This window comes from Daphnia pulicaria, chromosome 1 (genome assembly GCF_021234035.1).
Source record: "Daphnia pulicaria isolate SC F1-1A chromosome 1, SC_F0-13Bv2, whole genome shotgun sequence".
Taxonomy (NCBI): domain Eukaryota; kingdom Metazoa; phylum Arthropoda; class Branchiopoda; order Diplostraca; family Daphniidae; genus Daphnia; species Daphnia pulicaria.
Genome location: NC_060913.1, coordinates 12,316,123 through 12,330,260, shown reverse-complemented (window position 1 = coordinate 12,330,260; position 14,138 = coordinate 12,316,123). Strand labels below are relative to the sequence as shown.

Sequence of the window (14,138 nt, the reverse complement as noted above, 5' to 3'; positions counted from 1 at the left end):
GCAAATGTGGAGAGACAAAAGAAAAAAGACTAGGGAGCTATTCACATCTCACATAATAAGTTTGAACGCTTGTTTAAACAATTCCGTAATGATCAAGTAAAACAGCAACACGACAGCCAATAAAAATAAGTAATGTAATGTAATGCCCATGCCCACAAATGTAAAATGAGAAACCGTTTCACAAGAGGGTTCAAGCGACGACTCGGGTAAATGAACTCGGTCGCTCAACGTCCAAGTTGAGCACAAAATAACCACATTTTAAGAGACGGGTGACAGCAGCAAACTTCTTACTTATTATTTTGCTCTTTTTCACTTTTTTTTTGTAAAATGGATATCATACGCAAGTGTGCAAGTGCTGAGGAGGTGTAGTTAATTGTAACTTCTAATAGGAAACCAGATAAGAAAAAAAGGGAGAAAACGGGGCATGGTGGTCATTTTCAATGTAAGCAGTATGAATGATAAGGAATTAACTTCAATTGGGTTTAGCCAATCGCGCGGATTTCCGAGCAGGCGTAACAACATTAGTGTCTTTTTCATCTTCCTTGTTTCGTTTTCTCGTCTTAACCTCCACCTCCAATTCTTCTTCAGCAGCGGAACTATTAGCAAAAAAAAATCATCATTTATTGGCATGACTTCAGCTGCGTTTAGTTTTTAATTGACATAATTCTAGTGCAGCAACATACCTTTCCACTTCTTTTTCATTCGTTTCAGGTGCCGGGTTACGAGGTGGCCGTCCACGACGTTTAGGAGGGGATTCAGGTGGTTGTTCCGTTGACTCGGGTTGATCTTCGTTGCCGTTGCTAAAAAAAACAGTTGATGAAAAGTTTGAGGATGAGTTATGCACGATAACGAATTATTTATAAGATGTATCGGTTGTATCCTAAATACTTTTGAGAGATATTTGAATTATCGGAATCCACTGCGGCGGAAGCAGCTGCAGCTGCCCGCTGTTTCGGTGAAAAGTAGGAAGTTATTTTAGTCCCTGTCGATTTTAGTTTCTCTTTGGAAATAGGCGCTGTTGCTTCCTGCGAGTCCTCGGATCCACTGTTGGCAGCAACTGATGCATTTGGCGTCACTGAACGAAAACGCGAAGACCTTCTTGTAGCCATCGATTCATCTATTACATTAATAAGAGATTTTTCGATGAGGAAATTAATATGGTGTACTTTCCCTTAGACAAGAAAAAAAAATAATTATTAAATACCAGCGTTCGAAGCAGACTGTATTATTGTCTGATCATATGATTCTTCGGCTTCTTCTTCTGACGGAAGGTCGTCAAGCTATTAGGAATAAATATCAGCAATTAAGCAAAATAAAAAAAAATTTGACACTACTATGAAAACTTACATCTTGTTTCGGCGGTCGACCTCTTCTTCCACCTTTACCTCGCGTGCTTGTTCCAGAGAACGATTTTAATGCAGCTACCTTAACTAATCCGCTTCCTACGCCACCTCCGCCAACGGTACTAGCTTTTTTAGGAGGAGCTATCTGCAACTCGGGTGGTAAATATATCTTTGAGTTCACAAAGTTGGGATCATCATGGGTCCTAAGGAATAAATAATGTGTTGAATGAATCTATCAATCATACATTTTCGCCTGTGATCAATACCTGAAGTACATTGACGGGATTCTTGGCTGAGTCGGATAGTCTTTCATCTCGAAGCTGGTCGTTTTCTGCATGATTAAACCCATCGCCAAGTCGCACACAGCCCAAAGTTTAGCATTACTTTCTTCGTCGTCTGGCTTGAGTGCATCACGATGATTTTTCATCCTCTCGATAAGCGCTTTATAGAAGCCAAAACAATAATTTTCGTGTTTGTTCATCAGAGGTTCCAAAACGAACCAAAGACATTGACGAATGCGTAGTAACTGTTCTGTGTTAGTGTGGCTAGTGAATTCCGGATCGTGAGCAAGTATAGGTACTGCGTAAACCAGCATGTAGTCAGGTAAAATGTACGGCAACTTATCGGCCATTCGTTCCATGCTCCCCGACATCTGAAGCTCTCTTTGATAATCACGTCGTTTGGATATATCAGCCAACATAGAGCGACGAATGATTGCTAATAATAGACAAGGCATTAGTTTACAAAACATTAATCAAATTCGACTGACAATATTTCACCTTTGATGCGTTTGTCTTCTTCAGTTCCCGCCAAAGCGTAAACCCCCATAAAATCAAGCGGAAGAGAACGTAGAGGCATTCGATAGAGACCTCGATGCAATTTGGCAGTGAAGCGTTCTCGTACCTCAGGCATGTCATCGGCGATCAAAAGAGAAAGACTGTAGAATTGATCAACAGTGAATTGATCGCCAACTCCTTTCTGTTCACAGATTTTCAGCATAGACATGCCGGCTGACAATCTCAGCCAAGCCATCTCGGTTTTCCCAATTCGCCCTCCGTCAAACAGGTCTCCTCGATGTGCGATGAAAGCTGTCAACATTCTAAACGTTTTCTGGGCAGACATAACATCATGTTTTAAACCAATCAGCCATCTAGCCATCATTTTCATGGCTTCCACTTTGCATCGTGTCTCTTCTGGAAGTTGATCTTCCTCACACCATTCATCATTTGTGTTTTCAGCTGACATGTGCTCTGTTTCTCCATGGTTCTGCAACAAGTTAAAAATTGATAAATAGATATTTCATTATCTTGGATAAACTTAATTTCAAATTGATGTACCTTAAGTAATAGTTCTTTAACAATCTTCCTCGAAACTATGTTTTTTATCTGAATAGTAAAGCGATCAGGAAGCAAAAGAGCCATATGACCAAGAGTCACGATTGAGGTACGACAGTGAGGGGAAGACGTAACCAAGTTGTCTTTCAGTGATTCCAAAATTTTCGAGAAAACTTGTTCTTGATTTGTTATATTCACGTGGAGGCATCGCATGGCATGTTTGGCTTGCTTAGTAGTACCTTCAGTTGCCAGTCTCTCGCAGATCGGGATTAACTGACTGACAATATCTTGGAACTGTGTTTCCAAAGGCCGATATTTTCCAACGAAGGTGAGGATACACAGTACCATGGCACTAACACTATGATCTTGGCTGTCAAGAGATAGAATGTTCACAAGTCGTGACAAAACATCCTCTGTCATGAAATGAGCTGGGAATCCGAAAGCGAGAACAAACAAAAGGCGAAGCCCTTTTTCCCCAGCTGTCTCTGGTTCAATCCCGATATCCTCTGCCATCATTCCTTCATCACGCCTTAAACAGGATTCAACATATTGGACCTAAGAATATAAAAAAAAAAATTTTATTCAATATTGATGGGCGTTTCCGGAAAATTTCTGCAATCTTACCAAATACGTAACCGCATCTTTGTCGATGAGCACTGAAGAGATCCGTTCCATTAGTAATTTTACGGTATTGTAATAAAGATTAGTCATGACTGGTTGACCCAGCTTTTTCAGTAGTTGAGTTCCAGCCTCTGCACACTCTTTACAACTAACTTCCGGGTTAACTACGGTTTCAAGGAGTCGCAGCATGTGCTCGTCGGTGGCCAAGTTGACAGCAAATTTGTGAATGAATTCAGCTGCCTTAATTGGATCCGGAAGGTACTTGGACAATTGTGCAACTCTTGTGGTTATTTCTTTGTCGCGGGTGTCGCCAGGTTCAAGTGAGTAAACTTCTGTCAAGTCGGATACAGCTTTCCGCACTGTGGCCTGACTCTTTTGAAGCTCTATGAATGACTTGGTAGCGTTCTCGTCTATAGTAGCGTAAAGGTAATACAACTTCTTCATTCTGACGTCGGCTGGTAATTGGTACGGTACAAGACACGTATTGAGTAAGCGTTCAACAAGAAGTCGATCTTCTAGGCCAGTCATGTAATAGCCATGCAAGATCTTATCTTTAATCCATGTCACAGCTTTTTTAGTTGTTTCTGGAACATCAGGATCACCCAAAAATGTCTTGTATATCATTGCCAATCCTGTTAAAGCCTCCTTTCTAATTTTGAATTTTTTGTCCAAGGTTCGCTCTTTCACAAAATTCACGAGGTCCTCACTATCAAAAGATAATTTTGAATAAAAGGAGGAAGGCCAAAAAAATTTATCAGCAGAAAATGTTTAATACCTGTCGGAAACTATTGAAAAGTCTCGTTTAGCGGTAGCAACTATCGCCGTCACCACCTCATATCTGAAATTTTAATAAAAATGATACAATAATACAAAAAATGGAAGTTAAATTCAAAACAAAACAATCTTACCGAACTGACTCCTCCGCGTCATGCTGCCGGAGCTTCAAGGTTTCCGTAACATCTTGTCGAAGTTCTGGGTGGTTAAGTAAGAAGTGCATTGAATACTGGACACACTTCGTTCGGATCGCTACGCTAATGTCATTGAATCTGCAAGGATAATTAAAGGATGATGTTGGTCCTCTAAGACGAGTGAGAGAAAAAAAAAAGATAAATAAAAAACTATGTACCTTCCAAGAAAAGCCCGCCAGAGCTGACGATGCTGAGTGGCCAGCTGAGAATCTTTTTCTGAAAACATTCTCGCAAGAAGTGAAACACAACCCATTCGTTCTTGCTCGTCGGGACTTTTCAACTTAAATTCCAATTGGGGTAAAACTGACAGAAGCACTCTGGAGCAGACATGATAAAGTTCATAAATCAAGTCATACACCTTAGTAGCAATGAAAAGCTGTTTATCTTCTTTTCCGAGAATGAGAACTTGGTTGAAAAACTGCACAAAAAAGGAAAAGCTATAAGGTAAATCACGATGACAGCACAAATTATAAATACCGCTTGAATGTAGGGTTCTAGAGTGTCGCTGCATTTTAACAGAAGTTCCCTGGCAAGTTTGTACGCATTTTTCCGTTGAGATTTTAGTGGTTCAACAATGTTTGACAATATAATGTCCAGTAATTCGTTGGACACTGAATCGGATTCAGTTATTAAAGGGCATAAAATGTCGAGCATGAAACTCTTTACTTTTCCAGAATGTTCATCACTGTAATATTTAAGGAAAAATATTAATAGAAAAATATTAAAACTATAAAAAAGATGAAATTTACTTGACAATTTTGAATATGAGTTTGAATAGCTCACAGAAGATTTCTTGACAATCCTCAAGGTCAAAGCACATGTTGAAAGATTTAACATATGCAAGATTTTCCAGCAGGTAGAAATAGCGTTTGAATGCAGGATCTTTGGGATCTTTAAGTCCTCCTAGCTGACGAATAAGAAAAAGAAAGATTCCTTTTACTTGTTCTGGATCTGTGTAGGGGGCATCTGGAGCATAGACACGCAGAACATCAGCAATACAGCAAGCAATCAACAGTTGGACATCTCGTGAATGGTGCTGAAGGAAGAAGTCATCAGCTAAATGAAGAGCAAGAGGCACAAATTCTTGATAAGCCCCTTCTTCTTGTCCCATGGATTGAAAGGTATGTGCCAAGGTCTAAAAGTAAGGATGAATTGAATTAAGTGAATTTTCTTTTCAGGTTCCAAGTGAATAAGAAGTTACCTTTAATCTCCTAATGAGCTCATCAGGAGTTAGATCTTCTGTGACTTCCTTACACCCTTGTGGGTAAATTATCGTCACAGTATCGCCTCCTCCAGGCATTTTGAAATCCTAGCAGTCTGTAATTTGTAACACAGACTAATCAAGTTCTTCGAAGTAATAACCATGCTTTGCCATGACTGATGACAATCATATTTTCAAATGATACAAAAACAATAGAACATGGAAAAAAATAAGTTCAAACAACATCTCTGTGACAGTCATGGAGACTCTTACCAGAAAGCAACGAGGGAAGTTCTTTGACTGTCGTAATTAACAAATGCGTCCGAGTCTTACCACAAACTTATTATTCTAAAATGACCTATTGGCCAAAATACTTTGTGTGTATAAAACAGTCACGACAGCTTTAAGTCAGAAGTGCCGCTAACTCACAACAACTATATGGAATCAGTTAACATGGGAGACTCAAGAGATGGCACTAAAACCGCCGCCATTTTCTGGACATTGGGTGTTGAGCTCAATAGGGGACGCCGGGAACGCCTTCGCCAAAAACTTATTTATTTCTTATGACTATTTCCTCAGAACACTTCTAAATTACTTAAAGTTCCACGAGAACGTGTATACTATGACTTTTTACGATTGGCGAACTTTGCAGTACTTAAAGTTACATCTACATGAAACCCATCCAGAACCAAAAGATGGAGCCACGTTTTGAGCCCGGGAGTTTGTTTTGAGTTACGAGCCGAAACAAACAACACGCCTTTACAATGAAACATACAAAGCCACTTCTAGTAGGTAACAATATAATTAATTAATAACATTACACTTGCATACCTTGATTTCACTAGATTTGTGGCCGTATCAACTGCGCGTTAATTGAGCGTTGGCAAAGCTCTTCTCTTTCATGTAAATAACTGCTACCCAATGCACTGAGCGCTCTCGTGCGGCTGATCTTGGAACGAAGAAACTGTGGCGGGAAAATATCGCGTCGTTTTCAGACAATTACGTTTTTCTTTACATTCTGTGTTTAAAATTTAAAATATACTTTCAACATGTTGTATTTCAATAATACTAATGTCTTTATCTTACTTTTCATACTAACAATTGAAAATTGGTGCATTAGTAGTTTAATAAATTCTAGTTAATTGTAAATTTCGCAGTCAACGTACAATTTATGATTCACGAAGCCATTAATATAGTTAGCTACGATCTTCGCATAATCGTATTTAAAAAAAAAATTTCGTAATTATAAAACCTACCGCCCACAAATCATGGACAGTGGCGCCCTAATAAGGTACTACATAATCCACAGTTAACAGCTGTTTGAGAGTGCTTGTTAGTACCGATCATGTGTAGTCTGAAACGAGGAAAACATAAATAACACAAATACAAAACACTTGGAAAAAAAAAATGCCTGAGGGTCCTGAGCTTCACATTTCAAGTTTATTTATCAATGACTCAGTGAGAGATTTGATTTTTTCTGGTAAAATTCTTAAATCTGAGGTTTCGAAAAATCCCGTTATTGAATGGGACGTCCCGCTATATACGATTAAAGCAGAATCACGAGGTAAAGAGATGAAACTTTGGCTAGAAGAGTACTCACCAGATAAAAAAGGTAGACAGCTGGAGAAAATCTCCATACTCTTTCGATTTGGCATGTCAGGATGTTTCAAACTATCAACAGTGGATGACATTCCAAAACATTCACATTTGAGGTTAAACAAAATTTTTTGAAACATTTAGTTTCTAAGTTACAATTTCCTCTTGGCCAAAATAGGTTCCTCACAAAAGATAGTGAAATTCCAATTCAAGTTCTGAATTTTGTTGACTTTCGAAGATTTGGAAGATGGGAGATGAATGCTGACTGGGGCTCAGATAGAGGACCTTGCCCTATTACTGACTATGAAACCTTTCGCAAAAATATTGTTGATAATCTTGAAGACCCTGCATTTAAACAGAAAGCTATTTGTGAAGTTCTGTTAAATCAAAAATTTTTTAATGGAATTGGCAATTACCTTAGGGCTGAAATATTGTTTAGGTGGGTAGGTCTTCTGGGAACATTTTGTGTTAATTTATAACAAAAATTTCAACAATTAAAAAATTTATTTGTGTTTTAGATCAAAAATTGCCCCATTTGATGAAGCCTACTCTGTGCTATGCAAATGGAAAGATTCTGCTACCTACCCTATTAAATCTGAAAAGGTTTTACCTATTGTCAAAGACCCACTATATCTTTGCCATGCAGTGTGCATGGAAGTGTTAAAACTTAGTAATACTGTAGAGCAAATTTTTCTTAAGTTGTAATTTCTTCAATGATTATCTTTTTTTTATTTATAAAGGTGGTGGCTATGATGTAGAAAATGGTCTTAAGGACCATGGTGCTTTTGAAAACTGGCTTCAGTGTTACCAAAACCCTAGCATGAATAACCTACAGGATAGACATAAACGAACGATTTGGTTTGAAGGAGAACCAGGGATTTTGGTTCCTAAGGGTAACTTTAAATTAAATTTTGTCAGCCTTATGTTGTAATTTCAGCTTAATTTAATCATTTGTTCGTTTGTTTGACATTAAACAGGTAGCGTCGCTCGGCGTCCAAAAAATAAACAACGGATCTCTGACAGTATCTCAGAATCATCAAGTGCAAATAAAAAAAGAGTCAGAAAAGGCAATTCAAGTACAAAAGCAACTGTACCTGCGATGGCTCCCGTGGCTGTCACAACCCGTCGTTCGCCACGCTTTTCTGGTGCTGTGATAAACTCGGCATGATTGAAAACTTGATTATCAGCTTATTAACTTCGTTATTTATTTCACAATAATTGTTTCTTAAAATTAAATTGTGTTTACTGTTTACTTTTCTTCCTTAAAACAGAGATCGAAATACATGGAGTGATTTTTCCCTTTGCGTGTTTCTTTGAAAATAGTTATGTGGTTTGCAATTTACATTGATTTTTAAAACTGGCGTCAGTGGCATGTTATTTAATAAAAAATTATGAAATTACTAATTTTTTCAGATTTTATGAGAAAGAAAATAGTAAAATATATTACTTGCGGCGTGACGTGTGACGAAATAAAATATCACCGAAAAGGCAATGACTTTTGCCATCAAAGAGTGTCATGACTAATTGAAAACTGTGAATTTATTTGTGCATTTAATTAAAAGACAAAAACCTCATATAACTGTTCAATGTGAATTTAATTTTTGTCGGAACCCATTATAAAGGTGCCGCATAATGGATGCGGAAGAAAAGTAAAAGAAATTCGAATAAGGAAAGATCAGAATGGGAACAAACATATAAAACGCGTCTAATATGAGAATAAGTAGCAGTTAAAACGTTAATAATGGCAATACATGAGCACAGGTATGACAACAACCAACATGAAAATAACCAAGGGAAGCGTCACCGATTTGACTATACCTGTTTAGTTACTTTCTTTTCAAAATTTAGACAACTGTTGCAGCGACAAAACTGTCGAATTAAAAGAGATTAGTCTCATATTCAGAAGACACCGAAATTAAATAGTAGATTCATGAGTAGAATCATTTTAAGTCGAGAAGAAACATTAATAGATTATCAAAGCAGTGTATTAATACGTTCAAGATTTGTAAACGACGGGTGACATCTTGAATTCCGCGATTTAAACGAATTTTAAGGAACGAAGCTCAGAAGAAGTAAGGTAGGTAAGAATTTTCATTCATAGCAATGGAGGCACAAGTTGCTTCTCAACAAACGTATTGTTCTTGAAAAAGCTTTATGTACACTGGGGAGATCATAGAAAGCTGCTTTACGCTTTACGGCTTTTTTGTTAAAAACACCTCAAATGATGATTAGGTAACAAATGATATTACAGTAAGTATGAAACTAGAAGTAAAGCGATACAAATGATGCAGCATTATAAACCCAGCAATCAACGAATGCACTGATCCCCTCACCATGTATGTATACATAACGTTAAATGTAGTTTAAAAAGGAGTAAACTCTACAAAGAAGATCAACGAATTTATACAATATGGTTTTTACCATCAACGACGATGAGTAAGTGAGAACGTCGAAACGGATTTCTTAATTTTCCTAGAAAAATACGGATTATTATTTATGCATTTTTGGTTTAATTTATGACGTAGAATTTGATCCAATCAACAAGGGCTTACTTGTAAGGGTTACCAGTGCTGACGAAACGGCTCGATGATCCAGAAGGAATTGGCGCTACAGGAGCAGGCTCGACAAACACTGCATCCGGAACCGTTCCTCGAAATTTTGAAGCGGTTGTTGCAGCCATGTACCCAGGCTTACCGAATTGCTGAGTTCTCTGAGAAGTCAGGAGATCCGACGAGCTCTTGCTGAATAAATGACCTCTTCGAAGTTTTGGTGTGAGGGGATTACCATTTTTCGGGTCTTTGGATGGCGTTCTTACGGGAATGCTACTATTCCCAGTTTTAGGAATTGTGAAATTTTCTTTGTTATTTGGGCTAGAAAAGGTGGTGTTCGCTAATGAACCGGACTGAAATAGAACATTTGGAGGAAGATCCGCCAGTGGCCCATCCGCGATGAGCATTGATGACTGAGGAAAAAAAAATATATATATTATTGTCGCGTACAGAGCATTATATCAACAATAATAATTACAATTACAAATAATAAAACATTACTTAAATAAAATTTACCTTTACAGTTGACTGTGTTGGTTCTACTGGATGCAAATTCATATCAAACGTGACATCTAGATTAGTTGAATGAAGAACAATTGTCTCATCGAAGTTCGATGAAACGGGTTCATTTAACGTTTCCACACGCGGTGGTGGTGCGGTTTGCGTGTGGCAAAGTACTGAGCTGGGAGGGACATCAAGGTGAAGATTCGATTCGGTCAGTGGAGATAGAGTAACGTTATCGTTTAAAGGGTTGAATTCTTCTCTCAGTATTTCTTCTCTTTGATCCGCCCAGCATATTCCTCGCCCTTCAACAATTGCGACCAAGCCCTAAATAGAAATTAGGTTCGATTAAACCTAGCCAATAGGATGAAAATATTAAACTTAGGCTAAACGACGTTATCTTCCACCTTACTTGGTGAGTGTAAAAATCTAGTCACAAATTATATCACTGTGTTCTAGACCAACACTCACTCAGTACTGAGGACATAGTTAAACATATGCGATATAAACAAATGAATTAAAGAATTACGTTGAAATCTTCTTCCATGTAAGTTGCAAGTGCATTCTTAGAGCGTAGCGTCAAATAAAATGATTTTGCTATTTTCATGAGCTGCAAAAGGAGAGTTTCGGATTTTGCACTTTCTTCTGATTGAACTTGTAAAGCTTTTGTTAAGTACGAGTTTTGGTCTTTCGTCTCTTGAAGGGCAACCTGAAGAACAATTTAATAAAAAAATCGTGGTTAAAATTTTGGAAAGAAGTGGCGACATAAAAAGTAGAGTGGAGTACTTCAAGTTGCTTCATACGCATAGCGTCAGAGACAATTTGCTTCATTTCTTCGTTTCCAAGGTTCTGCATGGCAAGCTCAAATTCCTTACTGAGCGCAATCTCTTTGTCTGCGCTTAGTTCCAGATTTTTAGAGAGCTCTTCTTTCTTTTTGCCGATTTGCTCGATACTTGGTTTCTGGGAGGATATTTCGCGTTCAAGTTTACTACGAAGCTTTTCCAATCTACACATAAGGTAAATAGTAAGCGTCGATGTTTAAAATAAACAGTCATAAATATACCACAAAATACATACCTCAATGTTGATAAGCTAATGCTTTCAACTCGACTATTTTTCTGTTTTTTCATCACGATTTTTTGTTCCAAATCTTTTTCGCGTTGATCAAGAATTGCAATCGTATGCTGCATTTCTCGTCTGTCGTGAAAAAGGGAACTCCAAGCTTGTCTAGCGTTGCTTAATTCAATTGGTGGAAACGCTGGAATTGGATCAGGGACCAAAGTGGAATTGTCTTCTGCGCTGGTATTTGTTTCTTTGTCCAAGCACTTCGAACAGGGAATATTCTCAACTGGAAGAGGTGCAGCTAGTTCAACAGGTTGCACAACTACTTTGGAATCTTCAAAATTTTTTATCCTGTCGTTTGCGGAGGCTAACGCACTCCGTAGTTCTGAAATCATTTTTTCATACTGGGTCACATGGAGTTGAACCGACCTTTCATTTTTCTTCACCTAATGATTAAAGTGCGTCGTTAATATTGACATCTGAATGAAAAAATCTTATCAAACTAGATTACTTACATTAGACTTAATATTTTTGGCTCTGTCTGCGTATTTTAGAGTGTTGTACGTGTCTTCTAATGTAACACTAGACGGAGAAACCGCTGCAATCATAACCGTTTTGCAATTTCCACCGAGCGAATCCTGCAAAAGACGCGTCAGTTTCGAATCGCGATAAGGTACGTGCCTGCGTCCCTCAGCCAAGGCATTAATACAATTTCCTGTTCCGAAAATAAAAACGCCAAGATTAGCTTATGCATAGCGAAATTTTACTTCCAGTGTTACCTAGCGCTAGGAGAGACCTGTTTATATTATTACCCTCTCGGAATCGTTCGCCAGTATGCCCTGTGGCACATCCTCTTTCTGATCCAGCTAGATCGATGAGAGACATTTTTGCCACTTTGAAATTGTTACTTAATCCAGAGGCACGATCACTTTGTTTGATCCATACCTAATGATGTAACTAGTTAAATTACTCTGAACGACAACACAAAAATATATTTATATTTACTTGGAAAACCGCATGAGATCGCGACGATTCTGCATTGTGATCGGTCGGATGCTGAGTTCGGTTACTGTTACCGTATTTCAAAAGTGACAGTAAATCCTCCGCACCGTTTGGTTTTACCAAAGAAAGTCCCGTCACAGTAATACCATCATTTCCGTTATCTCGAATCGTTAAAAAATTTGATTGAGCCAACAGATCTCTGACGTTTTCGTTATAAACCTGAAAAAAAGGAAAAGATTTTTCAAGGTTCCAGAACATTAGTTAAAAGCAGTTTTCACCTCAAGATACGAAACAGAAATCTCAAATTTCTTTGTTCCTCTTAGTTCTTCCATTCGACGATAAAGGTCCATTACAGTTAAGAAAATGATACCGGGATTTTGTTGGGTCCCAAGCATAGTATGAGTTTTTCCAGCCCCAGTTGCTCCATAAGCGAATACTATAATCGAAGGGATAAGAAGGCACATGAGTAACTTAATAATTTATTACAATAACAAAATATGTGCTCTTATTGAGTGAAGGGTGTACCTGAACAGTTGAAACCCTCTAAAACAGCATCGACAACTGCTTTTGTTGTTCCTTCAAAAACTTCTTCATTGGTTGATTCAGGTGCAAATACAGCATCAAATGCAAAATGGGCATCTTTGTGAGCCTTCTTTGTGAAATCTCTATTGTTTTGTTTAACTCCATGGTAAAAAAAATTATCATCCTCATCCTTAGGATCAAACACCAACAGCTTGTCATTTGCCACTTTAACAGAATTTCTTTAAAACAAAATAAATTTTAATTAGAAAATCTTTAATCTGAAACAAAGAAAAACAGATTATTTTTAACAATGCCCTAACTTTACCTTGAGCTGGTGGATTTTTCACGTTCATTAAAAGGTCTCACTCTAACAGCAACTCTGATGTTTGAGCTCTGAACTTCGGCAGAAGCACCAATTCCTTCCCCCAGTGTACCACACATAACTACATTGTTACTGTTCTGTCTTCTTGCAAATCCTGTGCGAGGAGAGTTCCTCACCTGCCGAAGTGGGGGTTTCATATCCCAGGTATGAGATCTGAGATTTAACTATCAAAGTCTGAACAAAAATACAATAGTAAGCACCTTTGAACATCAATAAGTAGATTTACGAGAATGATGCATCAATAATTAGGAGGTAAATGGCACAAAGAAAGGAAAGAGTATTACTGGATTGATTCTCATATTTAAAACAGTTGAATCATTTATTACAAAATCAAATTCTTACCCGTTCTCAATTTTTGAAAAGCGGCACACAGACTCAGTTGTTAATTTAGTAAAACAGTCAATTACTGTGATAAAGTTTTGTGAATTATCAAAACACCGAAGAGGATGTGAACACTTTCATACAAAAAAGACTAGCTCTTTTTGAATGTGGCTTGTCTCAACGGTTTCAGTTAAGGCAGTGTTGCCACCAGTACAAATTCATGTTTACCCCTCCTTAACGCATCTATTTTTTAAATGGACCAATCAAAATCTTATCCCTAACAAATCGATACTTAACAAAATCGATGATTGAAAATAGTTTTTAAATTTTTTTCTGTTCACTATTATTTAACAATTTAACAAGCGATCTCCCACTCAACCGGACCGTTTTGGTGGAGGTACTTTTCGGATCGTAATCCGGAAAAGGACTTTACAAATCCGGACTAGGTCTATTCTGTTCAGAATCGCATGGCGATTCCAATGGAATTAAGTCCGGATTTTTATCTTTTCCCGTTCACGAGATAATCACGGTTGAAAATCGTGAAATATCACGAAAACCCAAAGTCTCCCCCTCCGACTATATCGCTTTTAGCCGTATATTCGGCTTATACAAAAAAACTAATTTATACAAAATGTAGCCCTTTCATCCCTTTTTCAGAATCCAAAAGGATTTTCTATAATTCTGTAAGATGTCCGAGATATCACGATTTTCGTGATACCCCCATTTCGACATATTT

At 37.8% G+C, this 14,138-nt stretch overlaps 3 protein-coding genes across 5 annotated transcripts; 1 reads left to right on the top strand and 2 right to left on the bottom strand.

Annotated features, from left to right (window-relative positions):
- Positions 1-120: 120 nt before the first annotated feature.
- LOC124331611 (sister chromatid cohesion protein PDS5 homolog B-B-like) lies at positions 121-6,401 on the bottom strand. Of its 3 annotated transcripts, none has more exons than XM_046788816.1 (16): positions 6,299-6,401; positions 5,468-5,583; positions 5,016-5,401; positions 4,744-4,951; positions 4,425-4,684; positions 4,207-4,344; positions 4,074-4,136; positions 3,302-4,004; positions 2,681-3,232; positions 2,123-2,609; positions 1,610-2,060; positions 1,348-1,546; positions 1,205-1,280; positions 889-1,117; positions 684-800; positions 121-596 (listed from the first exon to the last, which is right to left on the bottom strand). In XM_046788816.1, the coding sequence occupies exons 2-16, from the start codon at positions 5,564-5,566 to the stop codon at positions 473-475; spliced, it is 4,092 nt and encodes a 1,363-aa protein (XP_046644772.1). In that variant the 5' UTR covers positions 5,567-5,583; positions 6,299-6,401; the 3' UTR covers positions 121-472. The 3 variants fall into 3 exon arrangements, with proteins under 3 accessions (XP_046644772.1, XP_046644773.1, XP_046644774.1); XM_046788817.1 differs by lacking the exon at positions 6,299-6,401 and adding an exon at positions 5,738-6,137 and having other exon boundaries at positions 5,468-5,584; XM_046788818.1 differs by lacking the exon at positions 6,299-6,401 and adding an exon at positions 5,741-6,137.
- A 367-nt stretch (positions 6,402-6,768) lies between these two features.
- Positions 6,769-8,304, top strand: LOC124336047 (endonuclease 8-like 1). Its single transcript, XM_046789648.1, has 5 exons — positions 6,769-7,179; positions 7,242-7,502; positions 7,582-7,733; positions 7,804-7,956; positions 8,041-8,304. Exons 1-5 carry the CDS (start codon positions 6,875-6,877, stop codon positions 8,229-8,231), a joined length of 1,062 nt encoding a protein of 353 aa, XP_046645604.1. The 5' UTR covers positions 6,769-6,874; the 3' UTR covers positions 8,232-8,304.
- A 726-nt stretch (positions 8,305-9,030) lies between these two features.
- Positions 9,031-13,621, bottom strand: LOC124332620 (kinesin-like protein KIF18A). Its single transcript, XM_046788900.1, has 13 exons — positions 13,424-13,621; positions 13,025-13,255; positions 12,703-12,938; positions 12,456-12,613; positions 12,181-12,396; positions 11,955-12,120; positions 11,691-11,890; positions 11,191-11,621; positions 10,900-11,119; positions 10,643-10,822; positions 10,129-10,440; positions 9,616-10,025; positions 9,031-9,535 (listed from the first exon to the last, which is right to left on the bottom strand). The coding sequence occupies exons 2-13, from the start codon at positions 13,216-13,218 to the stop codon at positions 9,487-9,489; spliced, it is 2,772 nt and encodes a 923-aa protein (XP_046644856.1). The 5' UTR covers positions 13,219-13,255; positions 13,424-13,621; the 3' UTR covers positions 9,031-9,486.
- Positions 13,622-14,138: the final 517 nt, after the last annotated feature.

What these genes read in the sequence shown, in the direction of transcription:
- LOC124331611 (XM_046788816.1), bottom strand. Translation starts at nt 5,566, where the DNA reads ATGCCTGGAGGAGGCGATACTGTGACGATAATTTACCCACAAGGGTGT. An exon ending in GACGCGGAGGAGTCAGTTCG is followed by an intron (nt 4,137 to 4,206) that starts GTAAGATTGTTT and finishes TTAAAATTTCAG; the next exon opens with ATATGAGGTGGTGACGGCGA. An exon ending in TTTTCAATAGTTTCCGACAG is followed by an intron (nt 4,005 to 4,073) that starts GTATTAAACATT and finishes ATCTTTTGATAG; the next exon opens with TGAGGACCTCGTGAATTTTG.
- LOC124336047 (XM_046789648.1), top strand. Translation starts at nt 6,875, where the DNA reads ATGCCTGAGGGTCCTGAGCTTCACATTTCAAGTTTATTTATCAATGAC. An exon ending in CATGGAAGTGTTAAAACTTA is followed by an intron (nt 7,734 to 7,803) that starts GTAATACTGTAG and finishes TTATTTATAAAG; the next exon opens with GTGGTGGCTATGATGTAGAA. An exon ending in AGGGATTTTGGTTCCTAAGG is followed by an intron (nt 7,957 to 8,040) that starts GTAACTTTAAAT and finishes GACATTAAACAG; the next exon opens with GTAGCGTCGCTCGGCGTCCA.
- LOC124332620 (XM_046788900.1), bottom strand. Translation starts at nt 13,218, where the DNA reads ATGAAACCCCCACTTCGGCAGGTGAGGAACTCTCCTCGCACAGGATTT. An exon ending in TTTCTGTTTCGTATCTTGAG is followed by an intron (nt 12,397 to 12,455) that starts GTGAAAACTGCT and finishes CCTTTTTTTCAG; the next exon opens with GTTTATAACGAAAACGTCAG. An exon ending in ATTAGCTTATCAACATTGAG is followed by an intron (nt 11,120 to 11,190) that starts GTATGTATTTTG and finishes CCTTATGTGTAG; the next exon opens with ATTGGAAAAGCTTCGTAGTA.